Genomic DNA, 22913 nt, shown 5'->3' with positions numbered 1-22913 from the left:
ACTATTTCTCATATTTATTCATTTTTCTTTTTTTAATACAGCTGTAATTCATCCTGACTCATTCCTGCTGATGTAACAACAGTTTCCCCAGTGTGGGATTAATAAAGTCTATGTCTCTGTCCAATTATTAAGTAGTAAATGTCTAGTAAGAGCAGACATTACGCCTGGATGACTTCATCTACCTAATGAATTTGTGCAAACATGAGTGGTTGTCAAAGGATCTGACTTTTTTCTGGTGTAAGAAAGAAAAACATACCAAAAAGTCTTATTTTTTCAACAGATTTTATTGTGGTTGTTTTTTTAATGTTTGTTCCTTAGTAGTGGTTCCTCTTACATTAGATTCACCATATGGGTAGAGGAAATATTGCACACAAACATCAGAAAGCACTAAGGAGTATTTTTTACTTGAAACTAAGTCCTATAAGTTACACATGAGTCTGGGGGAAAAGGGCAGAGACGATCGATGCAAAGATCACAAGACACCTATACCACACAGCTGCAGACAAACATTATTAAAGTTCTCCTGGGAGAAAGATCAGGAGACAAGGCAGATAAAGAGACAGAGAGAGAAAAAAGAGAAAGTGCAGAGAAAGAAGAGAGAGAAAAGAGTAGTGTCAGTCCAAAGTTTGCAGGTTGCTGTTTGCTCGACAGTAAGGTTGTAGTGTTAGCTTCAGGTTGACCTGCAGGAAAACTGCATTATTGTGGTATCATGAACACCTGGCATCACTTGACTCATATCTCGTACCGTTTGTGTGTCGAGTGAATAGCCCCAAATATGAAAAGCCTGTTTGAATTGGTAAATGTTTCTCCAGAAGCTGGCCTGTCAAAGTTGATCTGTTGTCTCTGTACTGTTAGTTTGTTATGTGTCGTGTTTGTGTTTAAAGTGTCTAGTCTTGGTTTTACATACTTTCATCTAAAACACACAAGTCACTCCCTTTCACCTCTGTGTGCTGCCCCTCCACGAGAGAAAAAAGCTTCTACTAGAAGCTGATTCCCTTCTCATTCGTGACTAATTTTTCAGCCTCCTTATGCTGAACCCTCCACCTAGAAAATCTACAATGTGCTGCATTCAGTATCATGTTTATATCAACACTGTGCCACTGGCAATTCCTTGGAGCATAGAATACATGTGTCATGGCACAATTTGCGAAAACCCTAAAATCCTCCTCAAATGTCTTTATTTAGCCTACGTAGCCCTGTTGGTCTTAAAGCAAATTTGAGCAAAACCCCCATGAAAAAAAAGAAAAAAAATACTAATTTATCATAACTCATGCATGTCTTCCAAACACTTCATCTGCCACAAAGCTATTTATAATTATAGTACAATGCTTTAGAAAAACAAGACATTTTAAGGTTTATGAAAATATCCTGCTTCACCAGCTTTCCAGTGGGTAAAGGCTAGCTCCCCCCATTGCGCATTGATTACATACAAAACGTTCATAAGAAACAAGATTGGATATTCTTTTCTAGAAAGAACTTAAAATCTGTAAATAAATCAGCAAGCTGAAATAAAAGGCATTCCTCTTTGTAGATTATGCAGATGTGACAAAGACAGGGGAGAGCGCCATGAAGCAACTTCCTGTTGCACAGTGTAAAAGGCTGCCTGGACGATCAAGCACGTTAACTGAAATAACTAATAACTTACTTATACACAGACAGCGGCGTAAACCAGACAAAAACAGACGCTAAATCAATTAAAATCCAGCCAGCTCAAAAAAACAAAAACGCAGAGAACATTTTCATAACGGTGGAGCAATCAGATTTGCCCGTTATGAATAAGGTAAGTTAGACATCATTAATGTTAATCAGTGTTCAGTGTCCATTCAAGTTGAATCATATTTGCTATCGTTAAACTCTATAACCTTTTAACATCATTCTTAGGATTGACTCCCGGTGCTTAAAGCCACCTGTCTAATCTGCAAGATCTGTGCCACTTCTTATACATTCACTTTGATTCCCTAAGGCAGTAACAGAAAACATGTTATATTTATCCTTTGGTGTGGATAACAGACATTTTCTTTTTCAAAACATACCAGATGTAAAGTCGTTGTGTTTGCTGAAAGTGGTTAGGCTGATTGAAAGCTTTCTCACGTATGATGTGGGGATGCAGAGGAAAACTCGATACATCAACAACAACATCATTTTCTTGAACTTCACTAGACTCAGCATAACTGGACAATCATAGCTTGGCTTGTTTATTTGGTTTCTTATCTCCCCCAGTACTCTACCTGCATGAAACATAACCCTTTGTATGGACCCCTTCAGAGCTGATCTGTGTTACTGTTAGTACATAGGAGGAAAGTTTGGTAATCAGTCCTTGTTGCCGATATTTATTTCATTCTGTGTTTAGGTGTCTGCTTAGGTTTTATGCTACATGAATTGGTTTTCTTACTTAAAATTGGTACCCTTCCTGATCTCTCAAGGAACAGGCCTACATTTCTATCTTACAAGCTGGGAAGGATTCGTCCTGCATGACGACAGTGCTGCTGCTGGCCAGTACCATGACGTTCAACTCCTGTTGCTTGTCATGAGTCTCCTGGTACCACTCTCTCATCACATCAGTGTCATGGGTTGGAATGAGCGTGACCTAACATGGGCGACAAAGAGACTCAACTGAAATGGCATCTTGAATTTAAATAATCATATATAAACATTAACTTTAGTTGAAGCAGAGGTTTGTTTGTTTGTTTGTTTTTAATTTTTGCTGTACCTTAAATAGAAAAATGCTGCAAAAGCACACAAAACACAATGGAAATAGAAAAGAAATGATGCAAAAGCTGAAAACAATTAAAAATCATAATACAGAACAGAAGTGTTGAAGGGGAAACCATATTGTGTGTTGCAACAAGGTGTGTCTGATAGCACTGTGTTGATGTTGGTCCAGGATCTACACTGCAAATGATGAATCACATTGTTGCAAAATCATAGCTCTGCAATGTCAGGAAAAAATGCATTTGTTTACACAAAACTCTCTTCTGGAACAAATGGTAAGCATTTTAAGTGTTTTCTTTTTTATTAATTATATTATCAAGTTAAGTTTGCTGTTATCCAAATTTAGGTTATTCATGCTGCTTTGCTAGTGATACTTTTAAAAACATGAACTAATTTCTTGGATAATGCTAACTGAATGCTCAGACATCGTCATTGGTCAGTTACAACATTGCTCCTGGACTAAAATTATTATGAATTTAGAGAAACAACACCACCACTGGGATATCAGACAGTACATGGAACGGCTGCAGAAGTGAAGTGACAAGGTAACAGTAACAGTTTGCTAATAGCAAACAATGTATTAACAGTATTATATGAATCACAGAAAATACACCTGACTTCTGCAACACTGATGAACCCCGTGCTTCTGTTAAGCATGTCTCAGTGCAGTCCTTTGCATGTTTTGGTTTTTGTCACATGTGCTAGTCTGTGACATTAGCGTATCCCCAGACACGCCTCTGTTGTGTTTTGTGAGTACTCAACTTCTGCTGTGGTTTTTTTGCATTTTATTCAGCATCTGTTGTGTTTGGTACGCTTTTGCAGCATTTTTCTCTTTCCTGGTGTTTTCTTAAGTTGCAGTCCATTTGACCTCTTGGACCACTGTATTGCATTATTACATTATATTAATACTTGGTACTTACTTGCATATTGTTTCCCCACTGGGCTTTTCCTTCAAGCAAAGCATCAAGGACAGCCCGATTGGGTTCCTGAGCTGCCTGGTCATTGCCACTTACTACATAGTAAGAGGACCGCACACGCTTAAAGAACTCAGCATCCACATTTTTGGCACTGCAGTGATTAGGGATGTAAACCAAATCCATGTACATCGGAGGACAGTTTGGTAGAGATGTCCCACCTGATACCTTTCCACTTCCTGTACCTGAAAAAAATGTAAATTTGCCTCAGATGACATTTGGAAAATAATAAATAAAAACAAAAGATACTGTGCCGCAAATAGATGTCAAAAACTGATATGTGATACACTATCTATATATATATATATATATATAAGTACTCACCTGATGTGGTGCTTTTTACCCCTCTGGAGGCAGAGGTATTGGTTGCATTTTTGGCATCTTTCCCTTCTCCTACACCCTTCTTTGGAGAGGCCGTCTTTGAGTCCTTCACTTTTGATAGACCAACCTTTCTAGATGGTGATGAAGATTTTTTGGAAAGTTTTTTCTTGTTGGGCTTTTCGCCTCCTTCTGTGTTAGCATTGTGGAGGTTTTCTTCAGCCTTGAGGGCCTCTGGATCAACCATGCAGACGTCATGGTGACCTGAAGATGGAGCAGGGTCCCTGAGTGCAACGGGAGGAGGATCAGCATGCCTGTAGGTGAGGGTTCTGTCAGTAGGCAGAGTCTCAGAGTCATCTTCAGAGTCAATGTTTGCATCTGCTGTAATTGAGGGGCACTCTTCTGTCCCTGGTGGAACATCTGAATCTGTCTGGGAGGGAGCAGATTCACTAATGGATGTTGGCGGTGTCTCCTCACATTGCCTGGTGTAGAGCTTACCTCCTGGTGGTGGAGGTCCTCCTCCTGACTTGGCCAGAGGTTTCTCATCGTCCAAGGCATTCTCTTCATTGATGAAATACTCCAGAGGGTTAGGGTTGATGAAAGATGGGGAGAGTTCTGTTTTGGGGTGACGGTATTCACATGAAGTAACTAGGCAGAGGTCCACATCTGTCTTAGATGGAGCACAGGGGCTCCTCTTAGTGGAGTCTGGGTCTTTGGAGCCACAGGCAGAATTATACTGATCACAAGAGAGTGGCAGATGTGATGGGGAAGGAAGTTTAGGGCTCACAGGGGATTTTTTCTCAAATGTATAATCATCACATTTAAAGGGATTAGTTTCCTTTGCCTGGAAAAGTGTCTCCTCTTTTGAAAGAGTGAAAGAAGAGGATGGGGAAGTAGCTTTTGGGGGTGAGGGTGACCTGTCATATTCTTGGTATGTGTCAGATTTATCAGCTATATCCTCCACAGATGGTGAAATGGGGCTGCTGCTTTCTTTACCTGCTGGACCTCCAAGCACAGGGGATGGCTCACTGGAATGGGGAGAGTGGATTAGTGAGGTTGCTTTGGGGGTGACTGGAGACTTTTCTGTTTGCTCAACCACAGCACGTGTCATCTCTGTCATTTGACATGGGGTTGTTGCAGAGGGAGTAGACTGAGATGCATCTGATGGGGTTGCAGAAGTGGCACAAACTGAATCATTTTCTTCAAAAAGTGATGGATTTTCCACTGCAGAGGTTGGGTCTCCAGATGCTCTTATGTCAGTTGCATCTGAAGGACTGTAGTCAACCTCAGTTGGGCCATTTTCTGTAGCACGTGAGCTGCCCACTGATGGGTGCTCTGGGGACTGCTTGCTGAAGTCCAGGGCTAAGGAATGGTCAGGGGATTCCTGACCAAACTCTATTGACATGGTAGAGTGCTCTGGGGATTTTGTATCCTGCATCTGTGTCCTGCTTTTTGTTTTGGGGGAGATGTCTGGGGAGATTGACATTGGCCTTGGGCTATCATCCTTGGATGGAGATCCCTCTGCCTCATGGAAAGTGGTTGGGGTCTGAACCACAGAGACGGACAAAGAGTCGTCTACTTCAGTTGAGTGAGGAGAGCCCACTTCGGCATGAAGGGAAGGAGAGTCCGTGGTTGGTTCTGGCAAGGAGCTGGTGGCCAAGGAAGCTGTGGATGCTGAAGCTAAATGTGAGAAAGTGTCCTCTGCTACTACTTCCTCCAGAGGAGTTCCAGACTTATCTGATGTAGTGCCCTCTGAAATTGACATTTTACTCTCTTCTTTGAACGCTGTGAAAGGGTTGATGTCTGATTCATGTTTGGTCAGTGGTGCTGAAAAAAAGACGGAATGACTGTTTTCTCCTGTTTTCTTAGGATCTATATCAAAGGGGGACTTTTCCTTCTTTGTTGGAGAATCAGGTTCAGCTGTTGGCGAGCTCTTTGTTGAGGATGCTACCCTCTCTACTGGGGAGGAACTTTCTAGTTCCTGTTCATGAGGCTCTGGGGTAACTCTGTTGGAGGAATCTTCTTTATCACTTGTAACCTCCACAATTACTGGACCCTGTTCTTTTCTTTCTTCTGATGCAGTTGCCAGAGCTCCCGCTTTTTCATCTACGGGTGACTGATAGTAGGGAGTGTGACCAGATGACTGAGGCGAATTAGCACCTTCTAATGTCTTATCATCTGGGCTAATGGAGGAATCTGCTGTTGCTCTGGTGTATCCTGCCAGTGTGGTGGATAATTCTATTGGAGGAGCAAACACTGATGGTGAATCAGAAATATCCTTATTGTCAACTGAGGGAGATCGCACAAAAGGTACTGTTGTGGATACTGAACTGAGTTTAGACGAATCAGCATCATACTGAGCCGTGGCAAAGCATTTAGCTTTTCCTGCAGAGAGAAAATCCTTAGAGAATTTATCTTCTTCTAGAGATGAAGGCGGAGATATTGTAGAAGCAGAATGGTTGTAGTCCTGACCTTCAGTGGCATCACTCTGAGAGCGATTTAAACATGGAATATCCTGAAGTTGAGAGAGCTTCTTTCTGTCACACTCTGATGTGCCAAACCTGCCAACATCCCGTGACGGAGACTCATTCTCGTCATTGGTGGCTTCATCGCTCATAATGTCCCTGGGAGTCATCATCTCATCCATCGGAGTAGGCACACTAGAGATTTCAATGGTGGACTGGGTGTGGCCAGATGTGACAGTGTAATCTTCAGGAGGTTCGTCTCTGTTCTCTTCATCGGAGGCTGTTGAACTCTCAAAGCCAACTGGCACCATTTCATCATGGATAGACACAGCTGGAGACACTGGTGAGGACACTTTAGGTGAAGCAGATACAAACAGATTTTGATTCTCTGTTTCTTTTTGACTAATGAAATCATTTTCTACGTTGTTGTTTTCAGCACTAACTTGTTTCATTTCAGCATGTTTCTCTTGGTGTTCTTCCACACTGGGAGGAAGATTATTTTTAACCAGTTCTGCTTTCTGTGGTTCATATATTTCTTCAGTCTCTCCTTTCTCTTCATAATCCCCTCCCTCAGATGTCTCCTCCATCACAGTGCCCTCATCATCAAACTTCTCTGATACGCTTCCATTGATTTTTCCCTTGAGTACTTGTTCATCTGGAGTCTCTCCACTTTCTCCTTCCACCTCAGTTGTGGTTATACCTTCATCAACAGACTCTAATGCCTCAGGTGACTCTTTGGTTTGAATCACTTCTTCATGGTGTATCATCACAGTCTCTTTTTCCACATTTTGTTCAACTGTTGCATCGTCCTCCATCAACTCTTCAGCTCTGAGCTCTTCAAAGTCCTTAGTGAGGTCCTCTGGTGAGGACATCAGAGATCTTTCTTCTTCTGGATCCACTGTCACTGGAGCAGCACTAGCTTCCACTTTGGTGGTATCCTCTTTTGTCTCCTTCTTTGCCACCTTTATCTTTCCTTTGTCTTTTAACTTTGATGGACCTCCTGAATCTTTCTTTGAAGCATCATCTTTTTTCAGAGGCTTTGGTTTGAGATTCTTTTCTTCACCTGCAGCAGATACCTTTTTTATATCTTTTAATGGTCTTTTGGCATCTTTCTTTTGCTCTTTCTTTTCTTCTTTCTTCTCTTTCATAGGTGAGTCTCTTCTGATATCCTTTTTTAGACCTTTCTTTGCATCCTCTTTCTTCACTTTTTCATCTTTTTTGCTTTCTTGTTTGGGGGTTTCATCTTTTTTTGCTACTTCTTTTTTAACCTCCTTTTTCTTTTCCACAGATGCTTTGGCCTCCTTTTTAACAATCTTCTCTTTTTCAGCTTTTGGTTTCTTTTTTTCTGGCGTTTCGTTTTGGGCAGCTTGCTCTGCCTTTGCTTTTGATTCTTTCTCAGGTGCCTTTCCCTTTTTCAGTGGGACTTTTTCTTTTTTCTCCATCTTTTGTGTTTTTTCACGAGCTGATTCTGCATCAGCCTTTGCCTTTTCTGGTGTTTCCTCTGTGGAATCCTTCCTGATGTTTTTGATTGGTGAAGGCTTTGGGGTAGACTTGAGGCTCTCTTTGCTGTCTGTTCGGTGTTTCATCTTGGCTTGCTTCAGTGTCGGTGTTGATGGCATGTTAGCAGACACTGCTTTTTGAATATAAACGGGCTGCTTCAAGAAGTCCAGGTGCTTAAGCTTTTCTAAACCTTCAAAAATATGATGCTGGGTGGCATTTCCGGGAAAGAGAACACGAACAACCTTATCTGAGGGATTTGCAGGGTGCCACACAATGAGTGAAGCAATGGAAATCATGTGAGAGAGAGGGAACTCTGATTCTTTTCCATTCGGGAGCAGGATGGAAGTGGTGTCCTTTTCACTTCCTGTCCACTGTTTTATGAAGTGCTGCATGTCCTTGCTGTTCTTTGATGGATTAAGCACATACATCTCAAGCTTGCCCACGCCCATTTTCTGAAAAAGTATGATCGGTTCTATAGTGTTTCCTACAGGTCTTTGCAAAGGCTCAGTCCGTAAATGTAGTTTGTTAAGAAACTGCTGAGTGAAAGCTGCCTCCTCAACATTTCTGCGCACTCTGTAATTGGGTTCAGGATTGTCCAGGTTTTCGGGAAGATTCACAAACACAATGCCAATGTCTGGAGAAATCATGTTCTTCACCCAGTCGCTGTTTGCTGTTGAACCCTGTGACTGTTCCTCCTCGAGCTCTGCAACCTTCCTCAGCAGCATGCTATTGATGCCCGGAAGATTGTCATCACCGATGTGGGTCAGGAGAATGGAGTCCACTCGGTCTAGATGTCTCACCAGCTTCCAAAAACACGACTTTCTGTCTGAACCTCCATTGATTAGCATGTTGAAGCCGTTGACAGCAAAGAGAGCGGAGTCACCGCGACCTCCGGGGAAAATGTAGCAGCATGGTTTGGAGAGCTTGAGGAATCCACCTGAGGTTGGTGGTTCTAACATGTCAAAAGGAGTTGGGATCTCTACAGATTCAGATAAGTACTCTGTGAACTCTGAGAGGCCCTCCATTTCAGGAAGGATGAGAGTGGAGTTTAGTTTAATGTTAATGAAGTCCTGCAGATTGTGTTTGTCCAAGTTGGAATTTTTCCATTCGCCTTGTTCGGGGCAGGAGAGAGTGAGGTTGGCTTTGTTTGCTGGGTGAATGGTGCTGAGCAATTCACCAATCTGGCCATGAGAAAAAATGATTAATGGAATCAGTAATGCACTTACAATGATTTCAGGTTCAGTATGTGTCTGTAAGTATATGGGTAGACCACCACACATTTTTTTCTCATTCTTTTTTACCTTTCAATAACCATTATGTAAATGTGTCATAAGAAGAACCCTCCCCATGTTTGCTCACCTCTTGGTCAGTGAATATGTCTATGAAACTGAAAAATGAGAACAATCCAGACTGAAGGATCAGCTCCCCGGTGTTTTCAGAGCATTGTCCTGACAAGACCAAAAGTTTGTGTCTGGCAGTGTCAGAGATCATCAAACGCACCTAGAAAGGAGAAAAAAAAATATGTTGTCTGTGCACTGATTTGTTCAACAGTAGATAATAATTTATATAAACTTGGAGAAAAGTACTTATGTGGTGACTATTTACTGCAGCTGCAGTCCTTCTCCTCAAAATAATTATATTAAAAAGGAAATAAAGAAGCTCAATACTTACGCATTTAGCTTAATGATAAATGTACTAGAAATACCACCAGCTTCAAGTCACTTATTTCCATTAGCTAATTAGCTTAATTGTTCTCTGACTGTCTATTGTACTGTCATCACTCTATCTCGCTGTCCTTCACTATTTCTGATGTTCTTTTTTTCTACTTCAGCACCATCAGTTTCTCTGGGCGGCTGGCCAAATCACTCCTGCTGTGCTCTGTGATATTATAAGTGCAGAGTGTGACTGCAAACAGGGAGGGAGTGAAGGAAACAACGAGAAGGCGCAATTCCTGATCCTCTCATATTTTTATTCTCCTTGAAGTTAAGCGAAATCCAAAATCTGTGCTTGCTATCCCTGCAATAAAGAACACATCAGTCCAGGTTCTTAGATTTCTTATTACAACCCCCCCCCCCCCCCCCTTTTTTTTTTTTTTGGTTCTTAGTCAACATCAGCAAACACACCGGGCTGAATAATTACCTGTTTTAAGATTTAAATGTTTTGTAAATGCTGATGGGAGAATAATGGGAAGAAGCTATAATTTCTAGTAGGAAAAATGTTTTACCTCGGTACTGACGGCTTCATCTGAAGGGTTGATGAGCACAACGGTCTCCAGAATATTGCTTTTGTGGTGAAGAATTCTCTGGCCTGAAAAGAAAACAGAAAATAGATATAGTAAAATAAATGTCATGCTAAATGTCTCATGCTATGAGTTATATATAAACCCTGCTGTGAATATAATTAGATAGAACCAAGAGGCATAATCAATCTACAGAGTAGCTGACCAACAGAAAACTGTGTATCAGATACAGCCTCTCAGTAATGATGATATCCTACTTTATTGTATAAAAGACACAATAAAAGAAGGAAAGCATTTACTAATTTGCCAACCAAACCAATTGGCTGATTATTCAAGGAAATAACTGGATTTATCATTTAATAATTGTAAAAATTATTATTATTATTGTATGATCTGCTGTACAATATAAAGTGCCAATAAAATAAAATTGAATTGAATTAAAAATCAAGTATTTTTTTGCCCCTGTGCTTATTAATTTATAGCAAATTAATTGCTAGAATAATTAAAACGGCAACAATTTCCTCTCTGAAAACACAATCGTTGCACCTGTTTCATGTCTACTCTGCTAACCTGAATTTTAGTCTCTGTAACCTACATTAAAAGATGGGGAGCATACAGTATTCACCTTTTTGCCTTAATATTTGATCATTAGCATGATTATTGTCATCATAATAAGATATAACTGATTACAAAGCTGTAATGAATCTCCACTCCTCTGGTTCTTATAAGGAAATCCTCCTTCGTTAACCTTTGTTGTAAGACACCAGTTTACCAGTCAGCTTATGTAAGCGACATGTAAACTCTCCTATTAATATTCATATATTAACAGCAATGACTGATTTTTCATGAAATATACATATTTCTGTTACACACGTTCTATTGCCTTGTTCTTCACTGTTCATGCAGGAAATTTAAGTGGCCAGACATTTACATAAATTTGTTGTTTGTTTTAATCACATGATTCTTTTAACACATGTACATTCACGTTTGCTGTTTACTTTTAGCTTGTCAGTTCTGCAGCTGTTCCGTCACATTTTTTTGTCTCCCCACAAATACTTACATTGTGTTTTATTATTTTATTTATCTATTTATTTATGTTTTGCAAGCTCTTGCAGCTTTTTTTTTATTATTTACGTTGTGCTTTATTCAACTTGCAGTGCGTTTGAACTCCCAGTTCCTATAATAACCCTGAGTTCTTTGTAACAGTTATACACTAAAGACACAAACTAAAAATTATTATTAACATTACTGATTATTCTGCCAATTAGTTTCTGCCTGTAATAACTGACCAAATATCTATTTAAAAAATGTCTATCAAATTTTCCCAAATATAAAGATGATGCTTTAAACTGGCTACTTTATTCAACAAACAAATATTTACATACTGCAAGGTTAAAGGACATGTTATCATGTTATTATTATTCCCAATTATTTGACAATTACTGACTAGCCACTTCTTTTACAGTGCTACACAACTCCAGTCAGACTCGGCCTCTGTGAGATGACAGACAGCACCGACATGGCTGGGTTATTATCTGCCTCACTCTAACACCCAGTAACGATTTGAACTCTGACAATGGCCACTAAAAATAGATGAATCTGCAGCAATTTGAGAAAGGTAATATTTCCTCTCTCATGAGACGGAGTGATTAGACAGAACACGAACAGTGTTGTGGGGTTAGGCCCGTGATCAACCTTCTAGGTTTTGGTTGATTGATTATGACTGTGACCCCACTGTGCATGTGTAAGGGGGGTTTGGCTATCCTCTGGCCCAGCGGATGAGACATGAATATGGTATCTTTAGCTTCATTATCCATCCCTACATGTCAGGCTTCACTCAGTCAACCCCACAGACCCTTTGTTTCTCCTCACTGTCACCAACATAAAGCATCAACTGATACCAAACTACAAGACACAGATCTTATTTTTATTCATTTATTTCAGTCAAAACAAAAAACAAAAAAATGTTGCTGCTATAATGGAAAGACAAAGGATGAGAATCTGCTTTGTGTGAAGTGCTTGGACCCAGACTGTAAATTCAGAAGCACGGTGTTGAAGACTGAGTGTGGCTTGTCCCTGGAGACGCAATACTCCAGCAGCTATCTGCCTGCTCGGCTGATTCCTCCATACATATTTCATATAGCAGCAGATTCTCATGAAGGAATGCACAACCATTAACTCTACTGCTTCACCCCAGAGAGTTATCATGCCTTACAGAAAACACTCTCATTCACTGCTGTGTTTCCTACACAGTAAATGACTGCTGGGGTCTAATAATCTCGAGGGTTCAGTAAAAACTGAAATAATTGTTCGAGGTTTTGTTCCCTCCCAGGCATTTGTCAGTTCTGTTTTTGGGGGTGTGGATGGAAAAAAAAAAAAAAGAATTCTTCTAGAATGATTGTAATCTAGAGATTTTGTGTAAATTCAACATCATGACAGAACCTTAAACGACAAAAGGGTCATTGCTTTCATTTTTTTGAGTGCATAGTGGATATTTTCCAGCAGAATCTATTGAAGACCTTAAATGTGTGTCATTTTTTTTCCAGTGAGCAGGCAACGAATGCATCAGCTTTATTTGTTTCTTTTATTTCTAGTTTTGGTACATTCACCTTTGAGATGCGAACAAGCACCTGCATTTTACCGGCATGTTGAAGATTTGTGTCTGTCTACTACAACCATCGTAAAACCCCTGCTACTCAGGGGGTGGAAAAACCTTCACTAAAACCCATTCTGAGGAGGCAGTGGTCTGACCGGTGCTCCTCTAAGAAACAAAGCCATATCTGTAACCGCTAATGCAAAAGAGACGCATCTCTTTTGTCTTTGTCCCTCTTCGTGGGTTACGCCCTGCTTACTGGCCTTTTATGTGATGAAATAGAAAGTATAGCACAGCACTCCTCACAGGAAAAAAAAACAAACTATCCATCACCACCGCCATGTGTCTGATTTAACTCATCAAAAAGTGACAGATTGCACACAGGAGCTTGTTTGACCCTGACAATTACTTTGATCGATATGAAAATCCTTAAAACCCAGTGCGTCTCTGTCTCAGCGGGAGGTGAGGTAATGTGACATGCATCGCTAAACATTCTCCTTCTGGCTGAATAGGAAGAGGACGACCGGTTGGTTTTGCCCTCTCTGCAACTGACCGAGCCAGATGGGAACATCAATGAGGATGGCACCCCACCAAAAATAGATCAGTGGAACAACTAAATTCAGCACTTGTTTTAAAGCAAAAGGAAGGACTGGATCTGCTCCTCTAGATCCCCAGTATTGTGTGTGTCAGCAAGTGTATTTCATACCAAAACAGTGACGTCCAGCAGAGACACTGGCAAAATTTTTACTGTGACTTTTGGATTTGTCTCCAACCAAGCATATATAACATGTCTGGTAATGGAGCTAATGGCAATGATCCAGCTATTAACTTGAAAAGCAGTCGATCACCTGTGGCACCATATTGATTCTCACTGCCAGCATTCAGCTTTTAACATCTTCGTAGTCATTACTGTAGGAATTAGCCCATGCAATTGAATGACAAGCTGACAGATGAAAGGCAGTTATTATTACAATTTTTTTTCTATTGCAGTGCTTATAATATCAGGGGATGTGGGACTTTTTATGATGCAGGTGAATAAAACTGCTGATCTGCAGTTGGAGTCAGGAATGAAGAGAAAACAGACCATTAGGAATATTTTCTTCTCTGACAAATGAATAAAAGTCAACACAGTTTTTAAATATCGTCGATCATAAATTGCAGTCTTGTCTTCAAGAATCTCATTAGCAAGGCTTCTTCATGGATTTGTGGTTTAGACATGTCTTTTGAGGCTTCACTGCTGTCTGCACTGATGGCAGAGTGATGGGAAATCTATAAGTAAACAGAAGTGTCATATGTCTATAAAGGAAAGGCAGGTGGTCTCCCATCTAGCCTGCTCTTCTTCCTCTCTTTTCCTTGTTACTGTGAGGTCCAGGCATCCTGTGCGCCACGTGATTGACGGTTCGTCGTTCATCAAGCGGACAGGTAATTGCATTTGCCCTCCTGAGCCGGATTTCATCCGCTGGTTTTCCTCTAAAGAATAATCTCTAAGCAATGAATGAAACCACCCTACCAGCTAAAGAGAAAACTCAAGAATACAGCATTTAAAGACATTTCATTGATTTTTCTTTATTACAGCTAAGGGTAAGTCCCACTGAAATTCAATTCATAAGCTCAACTCACTACACAGCCCTCCGAGAACCGATGCTGATTCATTTCTGACAAGATGCTTGATACAACTTCTGTTAGCAAGGATTAACTATTTTTTTTTAACCTTTTATGTTTCACTCAGCTTCGATGTTGTTTCCTGTTAAATCCTAATTTATAATTAATAAAGTCATATCAAGCATAGTTTTAATTCAGGCACAGGGGTGCAGCCCATTACCAATTCAGCTTCTAGCTGCTGCTCCTGATAATATACACCTTTCTGTGAAAAAGTATGGGGAGGTACCGCATCCATCCAATTCAATTCAGTTTAATTTATATAGCAACAAATCACAACAACAGTTGCCTCAAGGCAATACAAAGCACTACAATTATTTTAGAGAAAACCCCACCAGTCAGATGAGCCCCTATGAGCAAGCACTTGGTGACAATAGGAAGTAAAAACTCCCTCCAACAGGAAGAAAGCCAGGGGGTTTTCTTCCTGTTGGAGGTGAGGGGAGAAAGGTAGGACAAAATCCATCCAACCTCCATTCTCTTAAGAGGTTTTCCCATTTGGGGTGTGGTGGGACTGGAGCCTATAGAAGAGTTTGCTGGTAACACCCTCCAGAGACCACTAGTCTTAGATCACTTAGCATGGGCTAACACAGAGACAGACACCTATGGACAATTTAGAATCACCGATTAACCTAGCATGCATGTCTTTGGACTCTGAGAGGAAGCCAGAGTACCTGGAGTGAACTCACGCAGGCTCCAGGAGAACACACAAACCTCACAGACAGTAGAAGGAACCCAATCAGCCAGCGGGTTCGAACCAGGAACCCTCTTGCTCTTGAAGGACCAGTACTAAGCACAGTGCACCAGGTGACAGAAGTGATGTCATTATTATTTTTAAATCTTTTTTTTAATAATTAACAATATTATGATTCAAAAGTTTAAAATATATATCTGTGAATTAAAAAGAATCATGACATTTTACATAAAACCCTACAAACCCATCAAATTGTACAGTTCACATCAAGCTGAAATCAAAAATTAAAAAAGGTAAAAAAAAAAGAGTTGCCAAAAGGAAAGAAATACAATATGAGAAAATAACATTATTGATTTTTTGCCTGCCAAGACATTGACTCTCAAAGTGTTCTCTTCATTCTGCTGCGTGTCTCTCTGTGTGACCTTGCTTATTTATCACCCCAATCTCTCTTCAGCCTGTTCTTACTCCATTATTTCCTCTTCTCTCACCACCCCACCCGCCTGTGTCATTGTCTTTCTTTAAAAGCCCTTCCCCTCACCCTCTTGCTCCCTGAGTCCTCCCCGTTCCCCTCCCTTCTTTATTTTCATGGACAGACACCGCCACTAGGGATTCGACATTGCTAATTACTCCCAAATCAACTGTGCATCTAGTTGCAAGGCAACAGTACACTGGAGGAAACGGCAAGAGTGGAGGATGGGAAGACGGGATAAAAGGGAGTGTGAAGCTGGAGTGCTGTTAAATGTCATTCTGGATGAATCCTGCCTCTCAGATGACTGTATTTCATTTCTGAGATTTGATACAGGGATATTAATGCATTAGAATCGACCTACTGATTTAGTTTGCAGCCACATTTATCGGCTCGATCAATCTATTAAACATCTAACCACATACGAAGCTGGTCGTTCTCAATGTGGAGCAGAAGCTTTAACTGCTGGGGACTGTCAAGGCCATGTTGCCTACTGATACACCACATGTCCTGCAACACTGAATGTGTTTCATCTTCATACAGACTCCTTCACTTTGCAAATGACACAAAGGTAAAAGTGCCTCGCAAGAAAATGCTGACAGGGTGTATCCTGTGGTAGGCAATAAAGCCTACGTGTTTAGGATTCCACAAGGAAGCTATTCAGGGAGTGCAGAATTATTAGGCAACTTCCTTTCCTTTGGCAAAATGGGTCAAAAGAAGGACTTGACAGGCTCAGAAAAGTCAAAAACAGTGAGATATCTTGCAGAGGGATGCAGCAGTCTCAAAATTGCAAAGCTCCTGAAGCGTGATCATCGAACAATCAAGCGTTTCATTCAAAATAGTCAACAGGGTCGCAAGAAGCGTGTGGAAAAACCAAGGCGCCAAATAACTGTCCATGAACTGAGAAAAGTCAAGCGTGCAGCTGCCAAGATGCCATTTGCCACCAGTTTGGCCATATTTCAGAGCTGCAACATCACTGGAGTGCCCAAAAGCACAAGGTGTGCAATACTCAGAGACATGGCCAAGGTAAGAAAGGCTGACAGACGACCACCACTGAACAAGACACACAAGCTGAAACGTCAAGACTGAGCCAAGAAATGTCTCAAGACTGATTTTTCTAAGGTTTTATGGACTGATGAAATGAGAGTGAGTCTTGATGGGCCAGATGGATGGGCCCGTGGCTGGATTGGTAAAGGGCAGAGAGCTCCAGTCCGACTCAGACGCCAGCAAGGTGGAGGTGGAGTACTGGTTTGGGCTGGTATCATCAAAGATGAGCTTGTGGGGCCTTTTCGGGTTGAGGATGGAGTCAAGCTCAACTCCCAGTCCTACTGCCAGTTTCTGGAAGACACCTTCTTCAAGCAGTGGTACAGGAAGAAGTCTGCATCCTTCAAGAAAAACATGATTTTCATGCAGGACAATGCTCCATCACACGCGTCCAAGTACTCCACAGCGTGGCTGGCAAGAAAGGGTATAAAAGAAGAAAAACTAATGACATGGCCTCCTTGTTCACCTGATCTGAACCCCATTGAGAACCTGTGGTCCATCATCAAATGTGAGATTTACAAGGAGGGAAAACAGTACACCTCTCTGAACAGTGTCTGGGAGGCTGTGGTTGCTGCTGCACGCAATGTTGATGGTGAACAGATCAAAACACTGACAGAATCCATGGATGGCAGGCTTTTGAGTGTCCTTGCAAAGAAAGGTGGCTATATTGGTCGCTGATTGTTTTGTTTGTTTTGAATGTCAGAAATGTATATTTGTGAATGTGGAGATGTTATATTGGTTTCACTGGTAAAAATAAATAATTGAAATGGGTATATATTTGTTTTTTGTTAAGTTGCCTAATAATTATGCACAGTAATAGTCACCTGCACACACAGATATCCCCCTAAAATAGCTAAAACTAAAAACAAACTAAAAACTACTTCCAAAAACATTCAGCTTTGATATTAATGAGTTTTTTGGGTTCATTGAGAACATGGTTGTTGTTCAAGAATAAAATTATTCCTCAAAAATACAACTTGCTTAATAATTCTGCACTCCCTGTAGCTGACTTAGATGTAATGGTGGACACTGCTGAGAAACGCAGCTATGAAACTGTAAATACTCAAGTACTGTGCTTCACAACATATTTTATGACAGGGGTAGATCGTGATTGAAATAAATTAAAATAAAAAAGGGGGTCTTTTATATAGTGATTGTTTTTACTTTTAATACATTAAGCGTATTATTTCTCACATGACTGCAAAAGTGTATGTCTTTGGTTTCTGTTTACGACACAATGGAAGCTGTTAGAAAAATCTCAAGACATTAATCGGTGTGAAACGTTGTGGCATAAATTTCCAGTTTACCTCTGACATCTGCAGAGAAACGAGCCGAGTGTCTGGACACAAACAGCTTGAGTTCCTGGTCCAGGTTGCAGTCAATTAAGTTGGCGTCCCACGAGCGGATCCCTGCAACACAAGCACACAAGCACAAACAAAACTGTGAAAAGTCACCTTCCCTCGTGAATTATCTTCCTAAAATTTACAGGAAAATCTTGGCACGAGCAAGGATTGACTTTTAATTTGGCAAGAGGAATGAAATCTATAATAGGAAATATCTATATCCCTATTTCTGTTTGGCCACGGTGCCAGAAGCAGGAACGACCTCTGTTGTGCTGACTCATTGCGGTGTCATCCTCTCTATGATTTTGCAAAGCCAAGGCCTAATGAAGGCTTCCGAGAAGTTATTTGATAGCAGCAGTGAATCAGTGTTACTCTGAGGTGAACAACAGACGATGGGCTGAAAACACTTATTTTAGCAACAGGGCCTAAACCTTAAAAAAAATAAATGACAGCATAAGTTAAAAATCGAAACACCATTAAATAAGATAATTTTTAATTTAAAGACAGCATGAAGGGGACAGCATAAATGTACTTATTGAATTTTTTTCCCACCCAAGGTCAAGTGTAAACTTGACAATACACAGAGAGAGAGAAAGAGAGAGAGAGAGAGAGAGAGAGAGAAAGAAAGAAATGACTGTGGCCCCAACAGGTTCATCTCAAAAGTAACCTCTTATTTTTTTTAATTAAAGAAAAATTATTTATTCATTTTTTGTTTGGTACATCTGTATACATCATCAGCAGATTTAACCTTTAACAAAGAGCCACACCTACTCTGTGCTTTTACTCTGATAGTGCCTGGAAAATCTAGAAGTGTGCAGGGTAAAGATAATATGAACCCATCTTAGTTTTACGCCCACGCAGATACTGCGCCATTGCCCCCCCCCTACAAACAGTGCACTATGGCCAGTGAGGCAGGCCTCTACAGCAGCTGTAGCCTTTCTAAAAAACGCCCCGCTTCACTTTGAAGATGGGTCCTCCTGGCTTTCCGTAGGGACCGCAGTGCGGACCGAGCCACGCCCACAAGCCGGTGTGTGGGATGAGAGAGAAAGCTGGATGCAGGAGGGTAGTGATGGAGAAATATTTCCACGGGGATGAAGGGGGAATTCGTTGATTGTAATTCAAGGGCGCGTACTGTAGCAGTCTCGAAACGCAAACTGTCAACTCCACGACACAAACCGAGAGAAAACTCTCGTTTCCTCCTTCAGGCCGTGAACTGTGACACAAAAGCAAGGTGCTGCGAGAGACCCTCAGAAACCCGATTCGCTTCACTGCACTGACGCACAATCCGAATTGGATGCTGAATCATTGCTCGTCAGCTTCATAACAGCACCAGGCCCACGTGTGTTGTGACTGGTAACAACTGAACCCACTGATATTATGTGATAGAAAAAAAATGATACAGAACTGCCCCTGAACGCGGTTGTTGGTGGGTAAAATACCCGAGGGCGAAGATGTAGTGATTATTTTCCTCTAGCTCACAGTGATGTTACTGGGAGGGGCTGACAGATAGCACCACCGCAGTCTACTTCAAACAGCTGCCCAACAAATAACACTCAGACTGTGTTCATTACTCGTTGACACGCGTAATTCCTCACCACCGTTCACAAAGCAAAGCGCTGCAAATAACTACAGCTCCAAAAAAAAAAAAAAAAAGAAAAGAATAAACCCCCCGCACAGATTATGTGACTTTATGCTGCCAAACTTCCAGTCTATCCGTCTCCGTTCCAGTTGTTTTGAACACGTCAAGAGGAGCTCTCTGGCCTACACCCCCTTTCACAAAGCCCCATCTTACCTTTCTCTATGTCCGCAATGGCACACTTCAGATGCTCCTCCGTTACGATCTCTCCGATAACAACCAGCAGGTAGAATTTGCTGTCATTAAAGTGCTGCGAGGGGCTCGAGGATGTCAGCGACGCCCCGGTGTTGCTTTGGCCGCCTAAAGTCTCCATGTCTGCAGATTCAACCAGGGTTGCCATCCTCTCCTGCTGTCTATCTTCTCTTTTTTACGCCCCCGCTCTCTCGCTGTCTCTCGTTTGCGGATCCCAGCCTCCCTTTATTCGCTGCAGAGCTTTGGAGTGGTCTCCAGACATGCAAGTGCAGCCTTGATAGGAGTGGCCCTTGCTTTTTATACCAGCAGACACAGTGTCACATTCGGTAACCGGGGAGAGACGAGGGCGCCGGAGCTTTTTTTTCGCATACTCACTCCACAGCTGATGTCATCCGCAACGAATCAAACGCATCCGGAAGTCACTGAGATTTTATGCTTTTCATTGTTTTCATCGGTGCTGGACTCCTCACTACTTGTTACTCCTATTAAAAAAATACTTAGAGCACTGATGTTTCACCCCTCTGGGTTCAGTTTCTGATGTTGGGTTGTAGTAAACGAGTTGTACTTCTGTTAGCGCAGTGAAAATCTTTATAGACCTTTCTGACGTGCTTTTTGAGATTCCGTTTTTAAACAGACTTTTTATTTACTTTAAACCGAGATTTCATCTTTTTAGTCATTTAATTGTTTTTATTTTTTATTTTTTTACATGCAAAAACTATGATATTCAAAGACAATGAATGCAAATTGCAAGGACCGTACTCAAAGATCAGGGCAGAAAACCCCTGAGAGATTGACTGAAGCCATGGTAGCTATCCTTCCATCCATCCATCCATGCATTTTGATAACCACTTATTCGCTTTATGATTGCTGGGGGGACTGTCACTGGGTGAGAGGTGTAGTACACACCAACAGGTCACCAGTCTGTTGCAAGGCTAAGTATTATATGTCCAGACACATCAAATCACTTCAAACCAAAAAAGTGTTTGGCTTCTAATCCTACAAATATCCTTTATGCATCTGTTCACGGTCCCTCTTTGATCTCCCATAGAGTCTACTAAAAAGTTTCAAGGGAGTCACTCGAGGAAAATTCTTTGATTCTTGGAATCTTACATCTCACAAAACACAAGTCTTCATGTGAAAGCAGTATCAGATATTAGGGTGGGTTAAGTCAGAAAACTACAAACAGAAAGAAAATGAGAAGAGTTGAGATCACAGGATTCCAGTCTGTCATATTTTCTTTGCAAGTGTGTGTGCTGTGTGTGTCTGTGTGTGTGTGGTGTGTCTAGATGTTAAATGCAGTTGGCAGTGAATAATAAACAGTTCTGTCTTTTGATATGAACATAAAAGATGCTCCGTTTTCCCAGGAGAATAATCCTACTTGCTAAACTTTGGCCTCTGTGAACGCAAACAACTTTAAAACTACGTTTGAGGATTGAAAAAACATGGCACAAATATGACAGAGACAGAAAGGGAGGTGTAGACCAAAAAACGAGTCAGACAGATACACATATACACGTGCGCACAAATCCAGAATTTCATTCTAGATTTCCCTCTGGCAAGCCTAATGGGGCCACTGCAGGTGTTTTATTGACTTAAAAATGCTACCAGGAGCAGGAATCCACTCAGCAGCTCCTGGATGTGAATATTTCAGAGGCTTTGTGGCGTGGTGGGTTGGGTTTGATTCTATTCTCCAAAGGCCATTGGAGGTCATATCAAACATTCATCATACACAGCTGGGAAAGAAGGATGCCATTAAAAATACAACACGGTACCCCCAGAAGTCTCCCAGATACAGACAAGGACGAAATGGATGTGAGTGTGTGTGTGAGTGTGTATCTGTTTGTGTGGCTTGAGGGGGATGGTGATGAATAGAGAGCCAATGGCAATTTGATAGACAGGAATGTATGATGTGTGTGTGTGTGTGTGTGTGTATGGACAAGCCATTTAAAAATGAACACTGAAAGATGTGAATGATTCAAAACCCAAACACTCACGTGAGTCTTACAAAACACCAAGCCCCATTTTGTTGGATGTTACTTAAAAAACAAACCAAAGAAGTGAAATAAGCTGTTTAATTCATTTCTTTGGAAACCAAAGAAATGTGTTCTGGAAAAGAACAAAAGATGCATACACTGGCTATCAGACAACAGAGGGTGGGGTAAGTATACATTGCATGTTTCTTTCATATTGTTACTTATCTGGTTTTGAACTTTGGTCTATTAGATGTTACATAATTTTGTAGCTTTTCAAAATGAGTCACCTGCTTAATCAGAATCAGAATATTTTATTAATCCCGAAGGAAATTATGTGGTTACAGTGGCTCCAAGACAATAAGAACAGTAACAGACCGAAATCAATTAAATAATACAATGTTATTCATCACATGCACGAATAAAATTTGAACTATTGTATGATTTAGTTGATTTCAGTCTGTTACTGTTTTATTGTCTTGGAGCCACTCTAACCACATAATTTCCTTCGGGATTAATCAAGTACATTGCAAAGTTACTCAATTTAATTTACTCTAATATATAAAAATAGCTTAATTATAAATATCCAGAATATTGCAAAGATTAAATATGTATGACTGACATTTCACTCTAAACTGTAAAACTTTATTTTCATTGTAGAGCATGTGCAAAAGGGTGTAACTATTTCACTGTACTGTGCATTAGATGGAGGAGATGTTCAGGAAGAGAGCCACAGGCAGGAAAGATTGCCTTCAGTGGTGCATTTGGGTAATCTCAGTGTCTCACTGAACGTGCTCCTGTGGCCAGCATGTCACGGAGTGGGTGGGAGGTGTTGTCCAGCATTGTCCTTATCTTGGACAACATCCGCCTCTCTGACACCACCTTGAGGGAGTCCAGCTCCATCCCTACAACATTACTGGCCTTGTGGATCAGTTTATTGAGTCTGTTGGCATCTGCGACCCTCAGCCTGCTGCCCCAGCACGCAACAGCATGGATGCATGGAGGATGCCACTGGCCACAAAAGACTCAGAAAATCCTGAACACTTCTCGATAGATGTCACCTCTGTCACCTCAGAAAATACAGACGACTCTGGACCTTCCTACAGACTGT

General features: G+C 41.1%; 1 protein-coding gene across 1 annotated transcript; it reads right to left on the bottom strand.

The window, feature by feature from the left end:
- Positions 1–1741: 1741 nt before the first annotated feature.
- Positions 1742–20244, bottom strand: map1b (microtubule-associated protein 1B). Its single transcript, XM_040000302.1, has 7 exons — positions 19797–20244; positions 17969–18070; positions 10194–10276; positions 9329–9469; positions 4011–9150; positions 3633–3871; positions 1742–2587 (listed from the first exon to the last, which is right to left on the bottom strand). The coding sequence occupies exons 1-7, from the start codon at positions 19978–19980 to the stop codon at positions 2432–2434; spliced, it is 6045 nt and encodes a 2014-aa protein (XP_039856236.1). The 5' UTR covers positions 19981–20244; the 3' UTR covers positions 1742–2431.
- Positions 20245–22913: the final 2669 nt, after the last annotated feature.

Source organism: Simochromis diagramma, unplaced genomic scaffold, assembly GCF_900408965.1.
Source record: "Simochromis diagramma unplaced genomic scaffold, fSimDia1.1 OVJJ01000596.1, whole genome shotgun sequence".
NCBI classification, from domain to species: Eukaryota; Metazoa; Chordata; class Actinopteri; order Cichliformes; family Cichlidae; genus Simochromis; species Simochromis diagramma.
The sequence above is the reverse complement of the archived record's forward strand: the minus strand, read 5'-3'. Positions and strand labels throughout refer to the sequence as shown.

Excerpts from the sequence above, each read along its gene's own strand:
- map1b (XM_040000302.1), bottom strand. The coding sequence starts at position 19,980 with ATGGCAACCCTGGTTGAATCTGCAGACATGGAGACTTTAGGCGGCCAA. Across the intron at positions 18,071-19,796 it reads CATTGCGGACATAGAGAAAG|GGATCCGCTCGTGGGACGCC; the intron begins GTAAGATGGGGC and ends CTTGTGTTGCAG. Across the intron at positions 9,470-10,193 it reads ATGAAGCCGTCAGTACCGAG|GTGCGTTTGATGATCTCTGA; the intron begins GTAAAACATTTT and ends TCTCCTTTCTAG.